Source organism: Schistocerca americana, chromosome 1, assembly GCF_021461395.2.
Source record: "Schistocerca americana isolate TAMUIC-IGC-003095 chromosome 1, iqSchAmer2.1, whole genome shotgun sequence".
Classification (NCBI taxonomy): domain Eukaryota; kingdom Metazoa; phylum Arthropoda; class Insecta; order Orthoptera; family Acrididae; genus Schistocerca; species Schistocerca americana.
The window spans coordinates 939,280,074-939,296,918 of NC_060119.1; the positions used below are offsets into that span (position 1 = coordinate 939,280,074).

At 40.1% G+C, this 16,845-nt stretch overlaps 1 protein-coding gene across 2 annotated transcripts in view; it reads right to left on the minus strand.

Annotated features, from left to right (window-relative positions):
* Positions 1-16,845, minus strand: part of LOC124615574 (ATP-binding cassette sub-family C member 5-like) — a 272,433-nt gene that overhangs the window by 181,231 nt on the left and 74,357 nt on the right. For both annotated transcript variants that reach the window (XM_047143562.1, XM_047143569.1), the window contains one exon: positions 12,952-13,099. In XM_047143562.1, the coding sequence (XP_046999518.1) occupies positions 12,952-13,099 (148 nt within the window). The remainder of the gene's footprint in view (positions 1-12,951; positions 13,100-16,845) is intronic.

The following is a 16,845-nucleotide window of genomic DNA, read 5'->3' on the forward strand; positions in this document are numbered from 1 at the left end:
AAATTGATGAACATGGCGAATTAAACCATGAACTGAAGTATGGCGAATGGTGTTGGAATCTAATATGTGGGGTTGTGTGTTTTTCTTCTGTAGCCAATGGCAGTTTAATTAGATCAAGTAGACTTCAAGCTATGAACACACTAAGCTTGAGACATGTTTTCGAAACATGTTTATGGCTATTTTGTGTGGACATCATTTGGAAACATCTTTCAAAACATGGAAACTCAGTGTCCGTACAGATCAAACGAAACAATGTTTCAGCCAGCTACCACATGTCACTACTAAATGGTGCAATCATATGTTTGTATGCTGTATTGTGTTATCTGTCATATTGAGTTGTTACATGTTTTGTTTTCTCTTGCTGTATTAAGTTTTTCAAAAAATTATTGCAGTATGCGAGGCAGCAGATCGTCAAGCTGTTATCGTTGTACCACGCTGACAGCTGCTTGTGGAATATATGAAGTAAGCAGTACAAGAACAGCAATAAAACAAAATGCTCTGCAGAAAACTGCTGCTATATTTGGTAGAATACTGAGAAAGACTGTAGAAAAGAAAGTAAGGTCATTTGTCGTAGCTTGCTTCAAAATGTGAAATAATCTGCTGGTCCATAGGCTGGAGTAATTGAGTGGTGTTAGGAGGCAGAATCTTGATGAACTGAAATTCTTCAAGGAGGTGGTCTTGTAGACCTGGAAAACAGGCAGGAGCATTGTCCATAACAAGCAAGGCATTGAAGGGCAGATTCATTTTGAAGCAAATAGTTTTTCACCAAAGGACCAAACACTTCACTGATGCAATCACAAGAAGATCATGCATCACCCAAGCCTCGTTGTTGGACCTCCACACCACATTTAAGCTGTTCTTCAGTATTTTACACTTCTTGAAGGTTCATAGAGTTTTTGAATGGTAAACAAGCAGCAGTTTAATTTTCAAACTGCTGCTTGCATTGGCACAGAACAGCAGTGCGAGGCAGCCCTTCAATGGCTTTTGACCGAACAATGCATTTCCTCTGCTGTTATAAAGGTACACTTCAGCATCTCTTGCGGCAGATGATCCTCAGAACCCGCAAGCAACTTGAAGTTGCTGATGAAGTTTCTATTGTTTATTATGTGAACTGTGTATTAAGGGAGATGCTCATTAAATGAGGTTCCACTGTAGTAGGTTTAAAACCAATTACTTAATTCTTTGATAAACGCAACCTTATTCTGTAAAACTACGAAACACTGACAGATGCTTTAGGCCTTCGGGTCAAAAGACACACTAAATTAAAAAAAAAAAGGATGAACGACGGCACTGTCTTTCATTTTGTTTGCACAAACCTTCCTGTATTAACACTCTACCGTCCGGCGACGCCACAAAGTGTCATGAGCGAAATAGTGGTCAACGGCCAGCGACACCACAGTAGTGTCGTGTACATGGTATTGCTCAGTGGCCGGGGACACCACAGTGGTGTCGACAGCACAGTATCGCGCAGCAGCTGGCGACAGCACTTCGGTATCTTTCGCATTCTGTTGGTGTTTTGTTTAGGTAACAGTAAGTTACACACTTCAACAAATTTTTTGTTTTTGTAAGTACTTGTGCCCTTTCATCACGGCAGACGAAAGAGGTGATACGATTATTTACAATGAATGTGCGGAGCAAAACTTGGAGGTTTCCACTACATTGCATATGACTCCTCATGATCCAAAAGACAATGCAATTAAACAAATATATGAAACAAACAAATTCTGTAATTATTTACTTATGTATATCTTCAAAATTTCAAGAAAGTAGGGGAACGTAGTTGAGAACTTATGAGAACTAATGATGAGATTAGTAAAACTTATCAATTTATAATCTCCCGATAATGTCAAGAATGGCCGGCGACAAGCCAAGTAATCTGAATTAGTGCTGCTGGTGTCAAGCGAATGAATTTGTACAAGACATGTGGGCAGCAAAGTGTTAATAATGCAGCAGCGCATACTACAGTTTCCTCATCTCTAGACATGACATGGCTGACAATATGAATACAGTACAACAAATAGCAGTGCAGGTAATGTGAATTTACTGAGAAATGTTAGCTGCCTGTGCAAACAGAAGCAGGGACCAGAAACAAACTCGGAAACAGATGCAAAACACTGTAGAAAATAATGTTTCCAATAGGAACATGTTTCCAATGGCAATGTGTATACGGCTTAACACTACTTTTTGCAGCGATGATAGTGGGCTTTAGACTATTGACTTTCGCGAGTTCTTGTAAATGACCCCTGTGTAAACTGTTTGCATTTCACTGATTCATTTCTTTCGTAGCGGGTGACATACGGTTCATCCACGGTAAGTTGACAATTGAGGCAGCTGCTGTTGGGAACAGCTGTGCCCCTGCATTAAGGCTCCGAGGGGAGAGGAGGGACGAGGGGAAGACAACATCGGCTGCTTGCAGCAGTGCTGGCACCACTGCCCACATTTTGTGCTGATCATGAAATCGGATGCGTCACTCGTGGAAGTACTGTCCACCTACGTGACACTTCCATGGGATGGGAAATCACCTAATTTGTTGATGTACTCATGCTGGAGAGTTTTACCTACAACTTACGTAGTATTTATTTATCGCAAATAATGAAAAATGAAAGTAAAGAATGCACAACTTACAACACTATGAATCTAACGTCAAAAAACAATTTTTGAAATCTGATTGCTCTTTGCATTTATTAAATACAGCACAGCAGTGATGTTGGCTCAGAATGACGTTCACTAAAGACTAAAGATCACTGCCATTTGTGTTCAAGATCATCATCATCATCATCATCGTCATCATCGTCATCATCATAGCTTGAGTGTGTCATACTGATGATAATGTAATCTATGACCATTTCCACTGTTCCAGCTCGTGTCCAATACTCTTGCTCCAGCTGCTGCACATTCCTGCAGTAACCTTGCCAGTCCTGTGCAGTAACTGAAAGAAACGCAGCATTAATAAGATCTTTCCTTTGACATGTCACTATGAGGTGATTCAGGAATTCCCACTTAATTCCTGGAATCAGTCGACCTTCTGCCCCCTCAAACACATGACGTTTTAACAATAAGTGTGAGAGAGAGAGCCTATTTACTGCGCAATACATGTACGTGTGTGCAGGATGGACACTGGTCATGGGAGGACAGAAGTTGGGCCAGACAAGCAATGCCACCTGCGCCATAGAACCTGTTTGGAGGGTGCAAGAAGTAACTACGTATTACTCCTTGGTGGTCGAATAATTGTAACTGTTCTAGACAATTGAAACATGATTTGTCCAGAGACTCTTTAATTCTTGGTGTTAGGCTTGCTAGAAGCAAGACCTGTTTTTGGATTTCTGGTGGTTATTAAACCCATCACATTGTAATTATAGTTAATAGTATCCGATGGTTATTGACATAGTTGACTTCCAAGAGTTTGTATGCTTATATGAAACTTGTGGAAGTGAAAATATACCTGAACTGAATGCTAGCCAGCATTATTTCTTTGGAGAAGGAGTTGTGGAGATTGACGCAGCTGCATATCCATAGAAGAGGGTTGGCTAAACGTTTCAAGTAAGTCAACTGTAAGAGATGTGTGAATTTCGCAATCCAATTTTGCAGCGCTTCTCTTGTCGCCGAAACCATTAGAACATGTCACCAGTGAAATTGTTCTCCCTGAAATAGTGTTTTATTTTGACCCATGCCAGTTGTATCGGATTTAGATTGATCGGATTTAGATTGATCACTATAGGGCGGTAACCGGACTATTTTGTGGCCTCTGCTCTCAGCGATTTTATGAACAAACACACACTTTCATGTCTGGTCTGTTTTCTTCTATTTTAGGAATAGTTAAGCCTTCCTCATTGAGTTGTTCCAGTTTATTTGCTTGTCTCGCAACCACTCTAACAATGTAGTCCTGAAATCATATTTATCAGGCATTCTGTCGAACTTCCTGCTGTGATATGGCGCGTTATCCATACAATCACAAAATTGGGTGGAATATGGGAACCAACATAACTGCTAACACCCCCTCCCCCTCCATCGACGTCCAGTAGTTTTGTCAACTTCAAGAAATTCACAAGTTAGTGAAAACAGTTCTTGCATGAAACTTCCTGACAAACTAAAACTGTGTGCCAGACCGGGTTCCCAGGTTCAATTCACTGTCTGGCACACATTTTTAATTTATCACGAAGTTTGAAAATGGCATATGCTCTGATGTAGGGTGATAATTCATTCTAGCTTTTTGTATCTTGCTGCACATACTTGCCAGATTTGTCATTTTGTGGAAGTTTTTCTTAAACTTACAGAAGCTGTGTGTGTTCAGTACCAATGCAAAAAGGTCAGTGTCAAAAACGAAAATGGCACGAAGAAAGATGGGCCGACAGAAATGTACCACTGGAACTTCCCAATACATGTAGTTGGCACCTCCACTCAGGGAATTGCGAAACGACTTTACTAACCTTCTCTCTCTCTCTCTCTCTCTCTCTCTCTCTCTCTCTCTCACTTTTACCAGAAGGGAAAGGAAAATGGCAGTACAGAAGTCATTAAACATTAATGCTTTACATTTTTGATAATAGTAGTAAATACTGCTTGCAAATATCTAAGAGTAATTAAAAGGCAGTCTCTCAGTGAGATACCACACCAAATTTATGTTTCCTGTTATCGAATATTTGGTTATACAACATTAGAGGAGGAAAGTTGCTATTCACCATATAGCGGAGATGCTGAGTCGCAATAGGCACAGCAAAAAGATTTAACACAATTTTTGTTGTGGCTATCATGACTCAGCATTTCTGTTACATGGCGAGTAGCAACTTTCCTTCTGTAATATTGTTACATTCCATCCTGCATTTTCCATTGTTTGATTATACAATATTGTCAAGTAGAAGAAGGTGTAATTAGATGAATGACGAACACTAACTTCGCTAAACAAAGATTTATTCAGCACTTGCACATACAAGAGTGCGGGGCGAACTGCCTCCGGACAGAACACAGAGTATATATACAGCTACAGAACATTCCAGTACAATGATTCTTGACATTTGTGGACACTTCTAAAATGTACTCAAACTGAATATAGAAATTAAAATTGTACAGTCCAGGTGAGTTTTGAACTCACGACCCTCCAGGCAACAGTTTAGTATCATAATCACTACACCACAGAGCTACTCAGCTTCTTCTGTGACATTGCTACCTCCTTAAGAGAACAGCATCTCGGTGTTACGTCTTCCTAGTCCGGGAACGAGTCATCGGTCCCGCATACTCCGACTCCTGACGACTGATTTTCACCCTAGTGGAGATCTCCTTAGAACTTCTTTTGCCGCTACGCTCTTCGTCACCTTTCCGCTTGTTGCTTATCACTGGAGCTTCGAATTTACCCTGGGTTGCAGGATCCTTATAGGGCTTCGTTCGAAAGACGTGGACCATATCTCTGATCTTTCGTCGTCTTGTGTCAGAGTCGAAATTTTCAACTTCATGCACGTAACATCAGACAAGTGTCTTACAGCCTTATAAGGTCCAAAGTAGTGCCTGATGAGCTTCTCAAAGAGACCAACATTTTGAACAGGAGTGAAGATCCAGACGAGGTCACCAGGCTGGTAGGTGACAAGTGTCATACCTTCGGCGATAGTTTTCTTGAGCCTGTAGCATATGAAGTCGAGCTAACTGCCAAACTTCCTCAGCTCTGGTTAACACCTGGCTAATGTAGTCGCCGTCCACATCATGAGGATGTAACGGGAGCACTGTTTCCATCATCATAGTCACCTCACGCCCACGCACCAGGAAAAATGGCGTAAATCCTGTGGTGTCTTGTTTGGTGGTGTTGTAGGCAAACGTCACGCAAGGTAGCACCTCATCCCAGTTGCTCAGCTTGACACTAACAAACTTTGATAGCATGTCAGCCACGGTCTTATTACGGCGTTCAGTAAGCCCGTTAGTTTGCGGATGGTAAGCAGCAGTCATGTGATGAGTAATGTTGCACCGATGGTTTATCTCTGTCACAAGGCACAATTGAAAAACTTTCCCTAGAGCCGGAATTAATGACCTCGGGGCACCATGCTTTAATACCATGTCTTCCACGATGAATTTGGCTACCTCGGATGCTTCTGTTGTTTTCACGGCTTTTGTAATGGCATAGTGCGTCAGATAATGAGTGCAAACAATAATCCACCTATTGCCACTAGCAGACGTTGGAAAACGTCCGAGGAGGTCAATCCCAACACACTGGAAGGGCATTTTGGCTGGTGGAAATGGTGTGAGTTGGCCAGGTGGTTTCTGAGGAGCTGCCTTTCTCCTCTGGCACTCTCAACAGTGCAACACATAGTGACGGACACTTCTAAATAAATCTGGTCAGAAAAATCTCTATTGTATGTCTTAATAAATACTAGATGTCCGACCTCAGGTGTGTCATGGAATTTCTGTAGAACATCTAAACCCATGTGTTCAGGAATCACTGGTAGCCGCCTACTTACAATCAGATCAAAGTTTTGCTAGCAAAGTAATCCATTAACTTCCTTAAATTGTCCTTTCACATCCTCTGAGCGATTTAAGGCAAGATAATTTGAGATATCTTGGCGTCGTCCTCCTCCTCAGCAGAGAGATCCTGGAGTACAGTGAGACAGTCACTATCTTCATCAAAGTCTTGATCGTATTGCACAGGGTTTCTTGAGAGACAGTCGGCATCTTGGTGTTTTCTTCCACTTTTGTACACTATGGTAATGCCATACTCTCGAAGACGTAATACCCACCTGGCGAGTCGTCCTGTTGGATCCTTAAGATCTGCCAACCAACAAAGTGAATGATGGTCTGTAACAACTGTGAATGGCCTTCCGTAGAGATACTGTCGAAATCTACACATGGCCCAGATCACAGCAAGACATTCTCTTTCTGTAGTTGAGTAGTTTCTCTTGATTTTGTAAGTGTCCTAGAAGCATAGGCTATAACTTTCTCTTTTCCATCTGAAATGTGCACCAGAACAGCACCGATCCCATACCCACTGCCATCTGTGTGTAGTTCTGTAGGTGCTCTCTCATCATACAGACCAAGTACAGGGTCAGTCAACAGAGCCTTTCACAGCACATCAAAAGAATCTTGTTGAGCACCACCCCAGATACATTTAGCATCAGCTTTTAAGAAGTCTTGGAGTGGCCTGGCTTTGATACAAAAGTCTTTGATAAAACGACGGTAATAAGAACATAATCCGAGGAAGCATCTCACATCTCTAATACTTTTACGATCTCACCCTTTTCTGGGTCTGGCTGCACACCTTCATGAGACACAAGGTGACCAAGTATTTTGATTTCTTTTGCTCCAAAGAGACTTTCTTGGATTAAGTTTCAGTCCGCCTTGTTGGGGACACTTAAGAATGGCCCTCAGTCTTTTTAAATGTTCATCAAATATCTCTGAGAACACTATAATGTCATCTAAATAACAGACACACATTGTCCACTTCGGGTGCCTTAGAAGATATCCATCATCCATTCAAAAGTTGCCGGTGCATTACACAAACCAAACGCCATTAACTTAATTCATACAGGCCCTCAGGGGTGATGAACGCAATTTTCTCAAGATCAACCCTATCTACTTCGATTTGCCATTATCCCGAGTACATGTCCATGGTTGAGAAAAACTTAGCCCCCTTCAGACAATCTAATGTATCGTCAATTCGTGGAAGAGGGTAAACATCCCTCTTAGGTATCTTATTTAGCTTTCTGTAAGTAATACAAAAGTGCCAACTACCATCCTTCTTCCTGGCGAGGACCACTGGTGACGACCATGGGCTCAGCAAAGGTTGAATGATGTCATTCTTTATCTTTTTCTCTACCTCGTCGCGAATTATTTGACGTTCCGTTGCTGACACATGGTATGCTCTCTGGCTTATTGGTCTCCAGTGCTAATCTGGTGCTTCACCGTCGATTTGTATAATTTGCTCTTCACCTGTGTATTGAAGCATTCAGAGAACTCTTGAAGAATGGCAAATAGCTTCTTCTGTTGTTCCTTAGTGAGATCTGGTGATAGTCGAGCTAGATCTTGCCTCGTAGTGGTAGTGCTGATTTCGCCCACAGACTCGGCATGGGAGGTTTCTATGACACTCAGATGTTCTTCAATTAACGGCTTAGTGTTTACCACGCACATGTGTCTAGGAAGGATCTGCGGTTCTCGGTGACAGTTATCTATCCACAATTCACCGAATCTGTTCTCAAACGAGACGACAGAGGCAGGGATGACCAAGTTGTTCTTCAGTGGTTTGCTTCTCTTACATTCCACTACAAGATGATTGGGTTGATGCATGGCACGACACATGACATTTACCTTTCCAGCGCTGACTGCAGGAATGATCACTTCATCCAGCACACATAGTCTTCACACACTCAAATGCGCATCTTCCTGTCCACAGTATCTCATCTCGTCTAGCGTAATTTTCGAGCGACCACTATCTATAATTTCCTGAGAAGCTTTCAAAAAGTCCCATCTGAGAATGACGTCATGACTACACTCTTGTAAGATAGTGAATTCTAAGGGCTGTGTATGGCCACTTACACCCACACGAATGGCACATCTTCCTGTAGGTTTTACATATTTCCCATCAGCCACCTTCAGCAGAAATGTTTTGCTGTCGACAAATACGGCTTTCTGCAACCGGCAATGGTACTTCTCCAAAATGACTGAATATGATGCTCCAGAGTCCACAAGAGCTTGGGCTGGTCAGCCATCCATGAGAATATCGACGTAGTTTCCTATACTTTTTGTAGTGATCGATGGCGGAGGATTTTTCTCCTCAGCAGCCTCACCTCCAAGGAAGCTCGCACCCTTTAGTTCTCCAGGTTGCGGTGGCTAGGTGATCGGCTGGAGCTTATAAACGGTGATGGAGACCTTGATCGGTGAGTTGGGGAGCATCCTCTCCAGCAGCTAGCTTGCGGCGATGTTGACCTACATCGTCCTGCAACCACATCTTCTTGTTCATCTTCGTCGTCCCAGAGTTGGCGTCAGCTAAGATCGGTCTGCTGTCTTCCGGCATGGGCATCATCAAATATCCACCACCTTTCTCGACAACAGCGCACCACAAGTCCTGGTCAAGTGCACATGTCCCAGTCGTCCACAGTGGAAACATACTGGTTGTTCATCATGGGTCCTCCAGACATTGGTCTTCCTTGGTGCCCAAACAGGTTCCTCAAGCGGCACTGTAGGAACGTAATTCCGCCTGGGTCTTGACTTTTTCACTGTTTTAAAGGGAAATGAAGGACGACAGATTGGGTTCAATGTCTGTTCCACTTCCTCCATTATGATCTTTTGAAGCATCTCGGTTTTTTGCTCACCGTGAAATCCAAGTGACTTCTGAACTTCCTTTCTCACTAGCTGATGAAGAACACTAGTGAAATCAGTTGCTTCCTCCATCACGGACATCGATAAGATGTTTGGAAGCTGTTCAAACTTCTTGCGTGTAATTATTTTTTTTGCATTGTCTCGATATACTGGCACCGTTTTATGAAGTCATCTACTGTTGAAACCTCCTTCAGGAGTAGGGCTTGACACATTTCCTCAACAACACCCTTCATGAGATGTGCAACCTTATCTTCCTCCTTCGTTCTAGGATCCACTATTTTTCACAGCTCCAACACGTTCTGAATGTAGGATGCTGTAGTTTCTCCTGGACACTGTGCCCTGCACTTTATCTTCAGCCTTGCACTTCTATCATTGCGTGTCGCCAAAATAGTTGCGCAGTTCCGCCTGGAATGCTTCCCAGTTTAAGAACTTCATATCGTTGTTCTCATACCATTGCTTGGCAGTGCCCTCCAAGTACAAAAATACACTAGCTAAACACACTGTGTCATCCCATTTGTTAAATTTGGCAATATGCTCTTATAGCTGCAGTCACTTGTTTGGATCTTGGCCGTCGTCACCGGAGAACCTGGAAGGATGTCTCATGTGGTGGCACACAATTTCTGTCATCGTAACGTCCTCTTCTTCTTCTGTCTCTGATGGATTGCAATCTGTTGCATATGGCTCGAACTTGGGTTTCTTGTTTATAGCATTTAGTCTCTTCTGCTTAACAGTACTCATTACATGCTGGAAGTAGTGCCTTATGCAACTGATTATCATTTTAGCATAATTTTATTTTATTGTACGCCAGTACAGCCATAAAAATTATAAGCAGGTCCGTGGACTTCCCATCATTATAGGACTAATAACAGTAAGATTCCATAATAGTGGATTCCAGTAGAAGATTCAGTTTTCATTTGTACGGACACGCCTACCTACGAGATAACACATGTAGAAGCACATTTTGCCTCCTGATTTGAGCGAACGCAGAACTACCCTAGTGATGTACGCGCCATGGCCTGATTTTCTGACAGGCCTCCGAAGCAGTAAACTTGAGTAAGATTTTGTTCTAACGTAAACACCTCAACAAGTGCTTACAGAAGTTATGTGCCAGTAAACACAAGCCTTTCATAATACTTCACATATATGGGCAGCTTGATGCTGGCAGCACTCTGAGACAAATGAATACCTTTCAAATGGTGCCGATTTTCTCTGCTTCTGGCAGCACAAGCCCAATCATCAAGTTATCGTGGCCAAACAGTATGTGCGCAGTACGTTGTTTCAAAGTAACAGTTCAGAGAAAGTACCGTATCACAAATACATCACACTTACCTTTAAACATCAAAGCATCAACGGTGTAAAGCTTCAAGAGATTTTATGATAACTAACGCACAATACAAACTTCAGATGAATACGGTGTAGCGTAATGGATAACGTCATGGTTAGTTGAGTTAGAGGGTACAGATTCGTAACTCACTGCATGCCAACATTTTTTTCAACTTAGCATTGTTATCATATTCGTTATGATTGTAATACAATATGTTCTGTAATATTCAATGTTGTTAAGTTTTTCTGCCTGCTTAGAGAACAAAAGATGAAATAAATAGTAGCCTGTTTATTTCCAAATGTATGGCGATTGCTGAGTGTGTGGTTAGGCAGAAACCTAAGAAAATGGCTTACATTCATGCGAATGAAATGAGCAGCAATAAAATTCATGTTGTTCCTTTCACAAATACTTCGCTGTTTATCTCTGAATATGTGGTGATTTTCGAGTGTGTTGTTAGGCAGGAACCTAAGAGGACAGCTTAAATTGCTGCAAGTGAAATGATGAGCAATAACATCCATATTCTGCCTTGTCATAAATATTTTACGTGTTGGACAACCACAAACATATTCCTCTAAAGATTTCTTGGTACAACTGAGATTCTCCTGTCACTAAACCATCCTTAAAAATCAACTTTACGCTATAGCAGTCGACAAATCGATTGCCTCGATCCTGGTCGCCTTCACAGTCACGATTACGTCAGTTCCTGCAAAAAGCAGTGTGAAATGTACTCGATCCATCATCACTGGACGGTGAAGCTAAATGTTTCAAGTTGTGTTGGCAATGCCAATCACAGATTAATTCAGCATTTCCTCTCTCACATCTCCCCTCTCCACAATGGCATAAAATATTCCCTTGACTCCACCCTCACCCACAGTACAAACCATGTATCTTTTGTGCCACTTACAGCTCATTCAGTCACATCAAATGTAAATAGGAAGAAAACAAAATGAAGTCAAGTAAGAACACAGAACTGAGTAAATTTTACTAGGAAGAAACATAGAAACAGGGCATTTTTAGCATTGATCTTGTGGGTTTTTCACAGGGGCTACAAATTTATGTTGTACAACTGTGGAACACGCAAAATCAGAGAATGTAAAATCGAAGTACCGCAATAGTACTGTACAAACACTATTACATACGTAACTGCAGTGTTGCAAACCCCAACTCACTTGTACATAGCAAAACAACTGCATGTGTGACACGAAAACTGTAGATGGTACAGTGAGAAAGATACCAAACAGCAGAGTGGGCCACCTTAGCTGCATGCTGTTGGAAATTTGTAAAACATAAACTGTGGCAACAATTTCTGATCCCAAGTACAGTACCCAGGAAGTTCAGCTGGCAAATGCTATGATACATGCCACTTACAGCTCTTTACTGTTACCTTCCCTACTAAATAAGACTAACTCAATTACACATATATGGATTACTTTTAAGGTAGCTAATAGAAGGATGATATCGTCCAACACTGTACAGAAAAAAGTTTTATCAAGGTGACGAGCACATATATCATCAGACAAGAAAGGAATTGTTTGTAATAATGTATTAGGGAGCAGTTGCTCTTTTGAGCTTGAACCATATCCTTAGAAACTTTCATCAAAATCAGTCAACTAAGTGGACTGGAATGAAATTTTACTATGTACATTTTCTCATTTTCTTGCACTTAATCAGAAGGCAAAAAGGGTCTAGCTCCTCTGCAGTCTCACAAAAAAGGCCTTGAAGAAACGTTTCAAGTTGCACAAAACACGAATATAGGCATGTAAGCAATCAAATGGGCCAATTTTACAGGCAGCTACCACTAAATTGGACATTATTGATAAGTATATAAATTTGCCATATCATTTCTTCTGTGGCAGATACTGAGCACAATAGTTTCTGATACAGCGTAGAAAAACATCTGCAATAAACTGTTTGTGCCCTGCCATTGAGGTGATGTGTTTTGATGCAATTTGGTATAGGATAGGGACACAGTTCGTCACAACAAATAATTCCCCTAATGTGCTCAGTCTCACTTCTTTTTTTGTCAAATCTCATTAAAAAGGAGACCATTCTGTCTACTGATGAGTTCCAGTCTACTTTCAACAATGATGTGGGTGGGAAACCTTGAGGTGAATGGATATACACCCATGTTTTTCCACATGAAACTGTGACAGCATAATTCTACTAAAATGCATCACTGATGTTTATGTTTAACCTCCAGGTAATGCTAGCTTAAGATCAAAGACCAGATGATGTTCTTGCCACCCTGAGAACAGTTTGGCAAGAAGAATGGTATTTGGTTACTACTGAACACATAGTCAACTTAATTAGAAGTAGATACTAAATCTAGTTATGTTTACCTGTATGGAGGCCCATTACATATCCAGCTCCAAAGCAATAATTACGAAGTAATTGGCATGCAAACAACATTGCAACTAAGGATATGCCCCACCAAAGGGGCTGCTTTTTATCCTCCACATACGCTAATATGAACTGCTGAACTACAGCCTGAAAGAAACAATGAGCTTGGAGTTAATAGCTTGAATTCAGAACTTATAGAATTTATTTAACTGCTGCTGCTGCTGCTGCTGCTGCTACTGCTACTACTACTACTACTACTACTACTACAATAATAATAATAATAATAATAGTAATAATAATAACAATAATAATACTGCAGGGTGATCATAGTTGAACTTTCATTGCTTGATACGGCCCCATGAAAAATGAGTGATCATACGACAAAGAAATTTTTTTTTTTGGAAACATCTGTAAGGACATGCAGAAGATAAATAAGGAATAAACCATCAAAAGAGAGACAATTTAACTTCTACATGAGAGGGTAACATTTATTAACTGTGTCCCATGTTTACGTTGCAGGTTACAAACGTTGCTCAGTGTGATGACAATCTGCATCCACGACAGGCTGGATCCACACTAGAGATTGCTACATGAAACTACGGTGGACCATGGAATGTGTAACTGTCATGACACAGGTCTTTGATTGCTTTAAGATCGCACATTTTGTTCAGCATTCTCAGACATGGGGAAAGTTACTTCAACAATTAGTGGCGCTATTGGCCGTCGCCCTCTGCCACAAGCAATTCCCAAATCGCCAGTTAATTCAAACTTCCGAATCACATTCTTCAACCTAGTGCAGATAGAGAACCTCTCTGCATTTCTTCAGTGCTTTGATACTTGTGAAGAGCAGCATCACTCTAGCTGTTGTTTTGATGAAACAGCTTTACGAGTAAAGTCCTGCGCCCCTTGTCCAGATTGAAGTTGACTGTCTGCAATTGTAATGCACACTGAAACCCCACATCGCCATGCCATTACTGGTGCCCAATGGCAAGTCATGACCCTAGTACTACTAACAATCCAATCCTGCTGCACAGTCTGAACATCATTCCTATCTTGTTTGGTAGAAATAGGATAAATATTTTTCTGTCTACACTGGCTCAAGTAGTGAAGGTTTAATTATAACCGCCCTGTAGTAATAATAATAATAATAATAATAATAATAAATTACCAAGAAAGGAAAAAACATGGAAATCTCAGAATCCAATGCTGGGAGGGGGGGTTCCAATTAGATCAATGCAATTTTAAAGAAATCATGAATGTAAAAGTAGCCAGAAAAAGGGAATTTGATTCTGATCATTACCTGCCTAAAATTAAACTGAAACTTCTCTCCAATAAAAACCAAGAGAGACAGCAAAAATTAATTGAATATAATACAGACAGGCTCAACATCACCAAAGAGGTAACTAAAAATTTTCAGGAAGAAATTAAAGTAACTAAATCAGGGAAAAAGTATGAAATATCGAAAGAAACCAACAGGGCAGCGAAAAATGTATTTGGAACAACAAAAATGAAGAAGAAAGTCTGGTGGAATCAAATCTATGAAGAAGCAGAGTCTGAACACCTTGACGAATTTAGAATGCGAAGGAAAGAAACAGCAAGAATAATGAAGAGTGCTAAAAGATCTTTTCAGAAATCACAACTTCTTGACGTTCAAAACAATTTTGGAAAAAATAACTCCCGGATTTTCTATCACACGTTTAAAAGTCATCTAAAGGGCTACCAAGCTCCAAGTATTTGCTTCACAGATGAAAATCTGTAAAGTATGCCTAAGCACCAGCCAGAATTGTGAAATACTAAGACAGTACTTTGAAAAATTGTTGAACTGTAAGCTAGAAAAACAACTAAGCCAGTGGAGAAGTCTCTATTACAGCTGAACTTATTAAATAATCTCAACCAAAAATTATAACTAACCTTCAGCTAATGTTGGAAGAAATATAGGAAACTGAAAAAGATACCAGAATACTGGAAAATGGCTCTCATCCATCCCTCGCACAAGAAAAGGTGATACGCAAAATGTAAATAACTAAAGAGGTATATCTTTGTTGCCAGTGAGTTATAAAATATTTTCAACAATACTACTAAACGAAGTAGAAGCAACACTTGATAGCCAAATGGGAGAATATCAGAGTGGATTTAGAAAGGGCAGATCTTGCTCAGAACAGATTTTCAATCTTAAGCCCATAATTCGTCACAGACTTACAAAAATATAGTTGCAACATTTATAGTTTTTAAAAAGGCATTTGACTTGGTTGATAGTGAAGCACTAGATAAAGTGATCAGAGAATTTGGCATCAAATCTAAGTTACCAAACCTTATTCGAGAAATGCTCACAGACACCAAATCAAAAGTCAAGTTTCGGGGTGAATTATCGAATGCTTTCAACATAAAAACAGGTGTAAGGCAAGGTGATGGCCTGTCTCCAGTCCTCTTTAACTGCGTACTAGAGAAAACTGTGGAAACAAAAACTAAAAGAAAATACACTATCACCAATCAGACTGGGAACCAAAGACAAAGGTACTGAAATTCAAGGTTTTGCATTTGCGGATGATTTTGCCATTCTTTCTAAAACCCTAACAAATGCTGGAATACATATTAATCTCTTAGAAGAAATAGTCAACAAAGCGGGTTTAAGAATATCTGTAGAAAAAGCAAAATTTATGACAAATATAAAAAAATGCTCTGGAACCCCTAGCAACAGATATCGGCCAGATAAAGACGGTAAATAGATTTAAATATTTGGGAGAAATTATACAAGAAAATGGCTTAGAAAAATTTTCTGTAGAAGAAAGAGTACATTAAATGGAGAGAGCTTATGGAATAACTAGGAATGTCTACATGAAAAGGTTTCTGCCTAAAAATTTGAAGATACATCACTACAACACAGTAGTAAAACCAGACTGTCTTTATGCAAGTGAATGTTTAGTACTGAACTACAAATAACACAAACTTGAAGTCCTACAAAGAAAAATCATCCAAAAAATACTTGGGCCATCAAAAAATACACAGGTATGGAAATTAAGAAGCAAAGAAGAAGTTCATCGCAACATAGAAAACATAAATGAAACACTACAAAAGAGGGGACTGCTATTTTTTGGACACTTATACAGAATGAACAGCAACAGGTTAACCAAATAATTTTTAAATATCTTTGGGACAAGAAGTGAATAACAGCCTAGATTCACGAAGTTAGGAAAGATTTGGAAAGAAACGACATAAGTGAAGAAGATGCAACAGAAAGAGAGATTTTCAAGAGGAAAGTGTTAAAAATGGAAGAATTCCTAGGCAAGAGGGAGAAAAAGACAGTGTCAAAATGGTCCGAGGAGAGAAAAAGGATACATAGAGGAAAGATTAGAAAGAACAAAGAAGGAAGCATTTAAATTGGTGTGTGGTCCTTAGATGACCCACACAAAGAAAGAAAGACGAACAATAGTTCTGTGAAAGTCTTTGAATCATTCTGCATTCATGCAAATAATAAAAGTAATTCGTGACACTCACTATACTGTTTATTAATGTAATACAGCGACATGTAACAGTAGATGCACGAGTCATTTGGACAACGAAGTGTGAAATGAAAATGGTGTTCATTAACAAGCCATTAAATTGTTGTCATTTTCAGTCAATAAAGATACTGAAGAAGGAATTTTATAAGAATATTCAGAACCAGTGAAGTCATGTTAATGAATGTGGCATTTTCTACATGAGGTTGTATTTATTTACACTTCGTCTTCATCCCACAACTAGTTTCACCTTTTCCAAGCATTATCCACCATGTGAGTGAATTGAAAAGCACACTACATTACCACAATTAAACAGAAACACAATGATGTGAGCACAAATTAATGGAAATACAGTTACCTAGAAAAAGATGTCATACACATAAATATAGCAGTGTA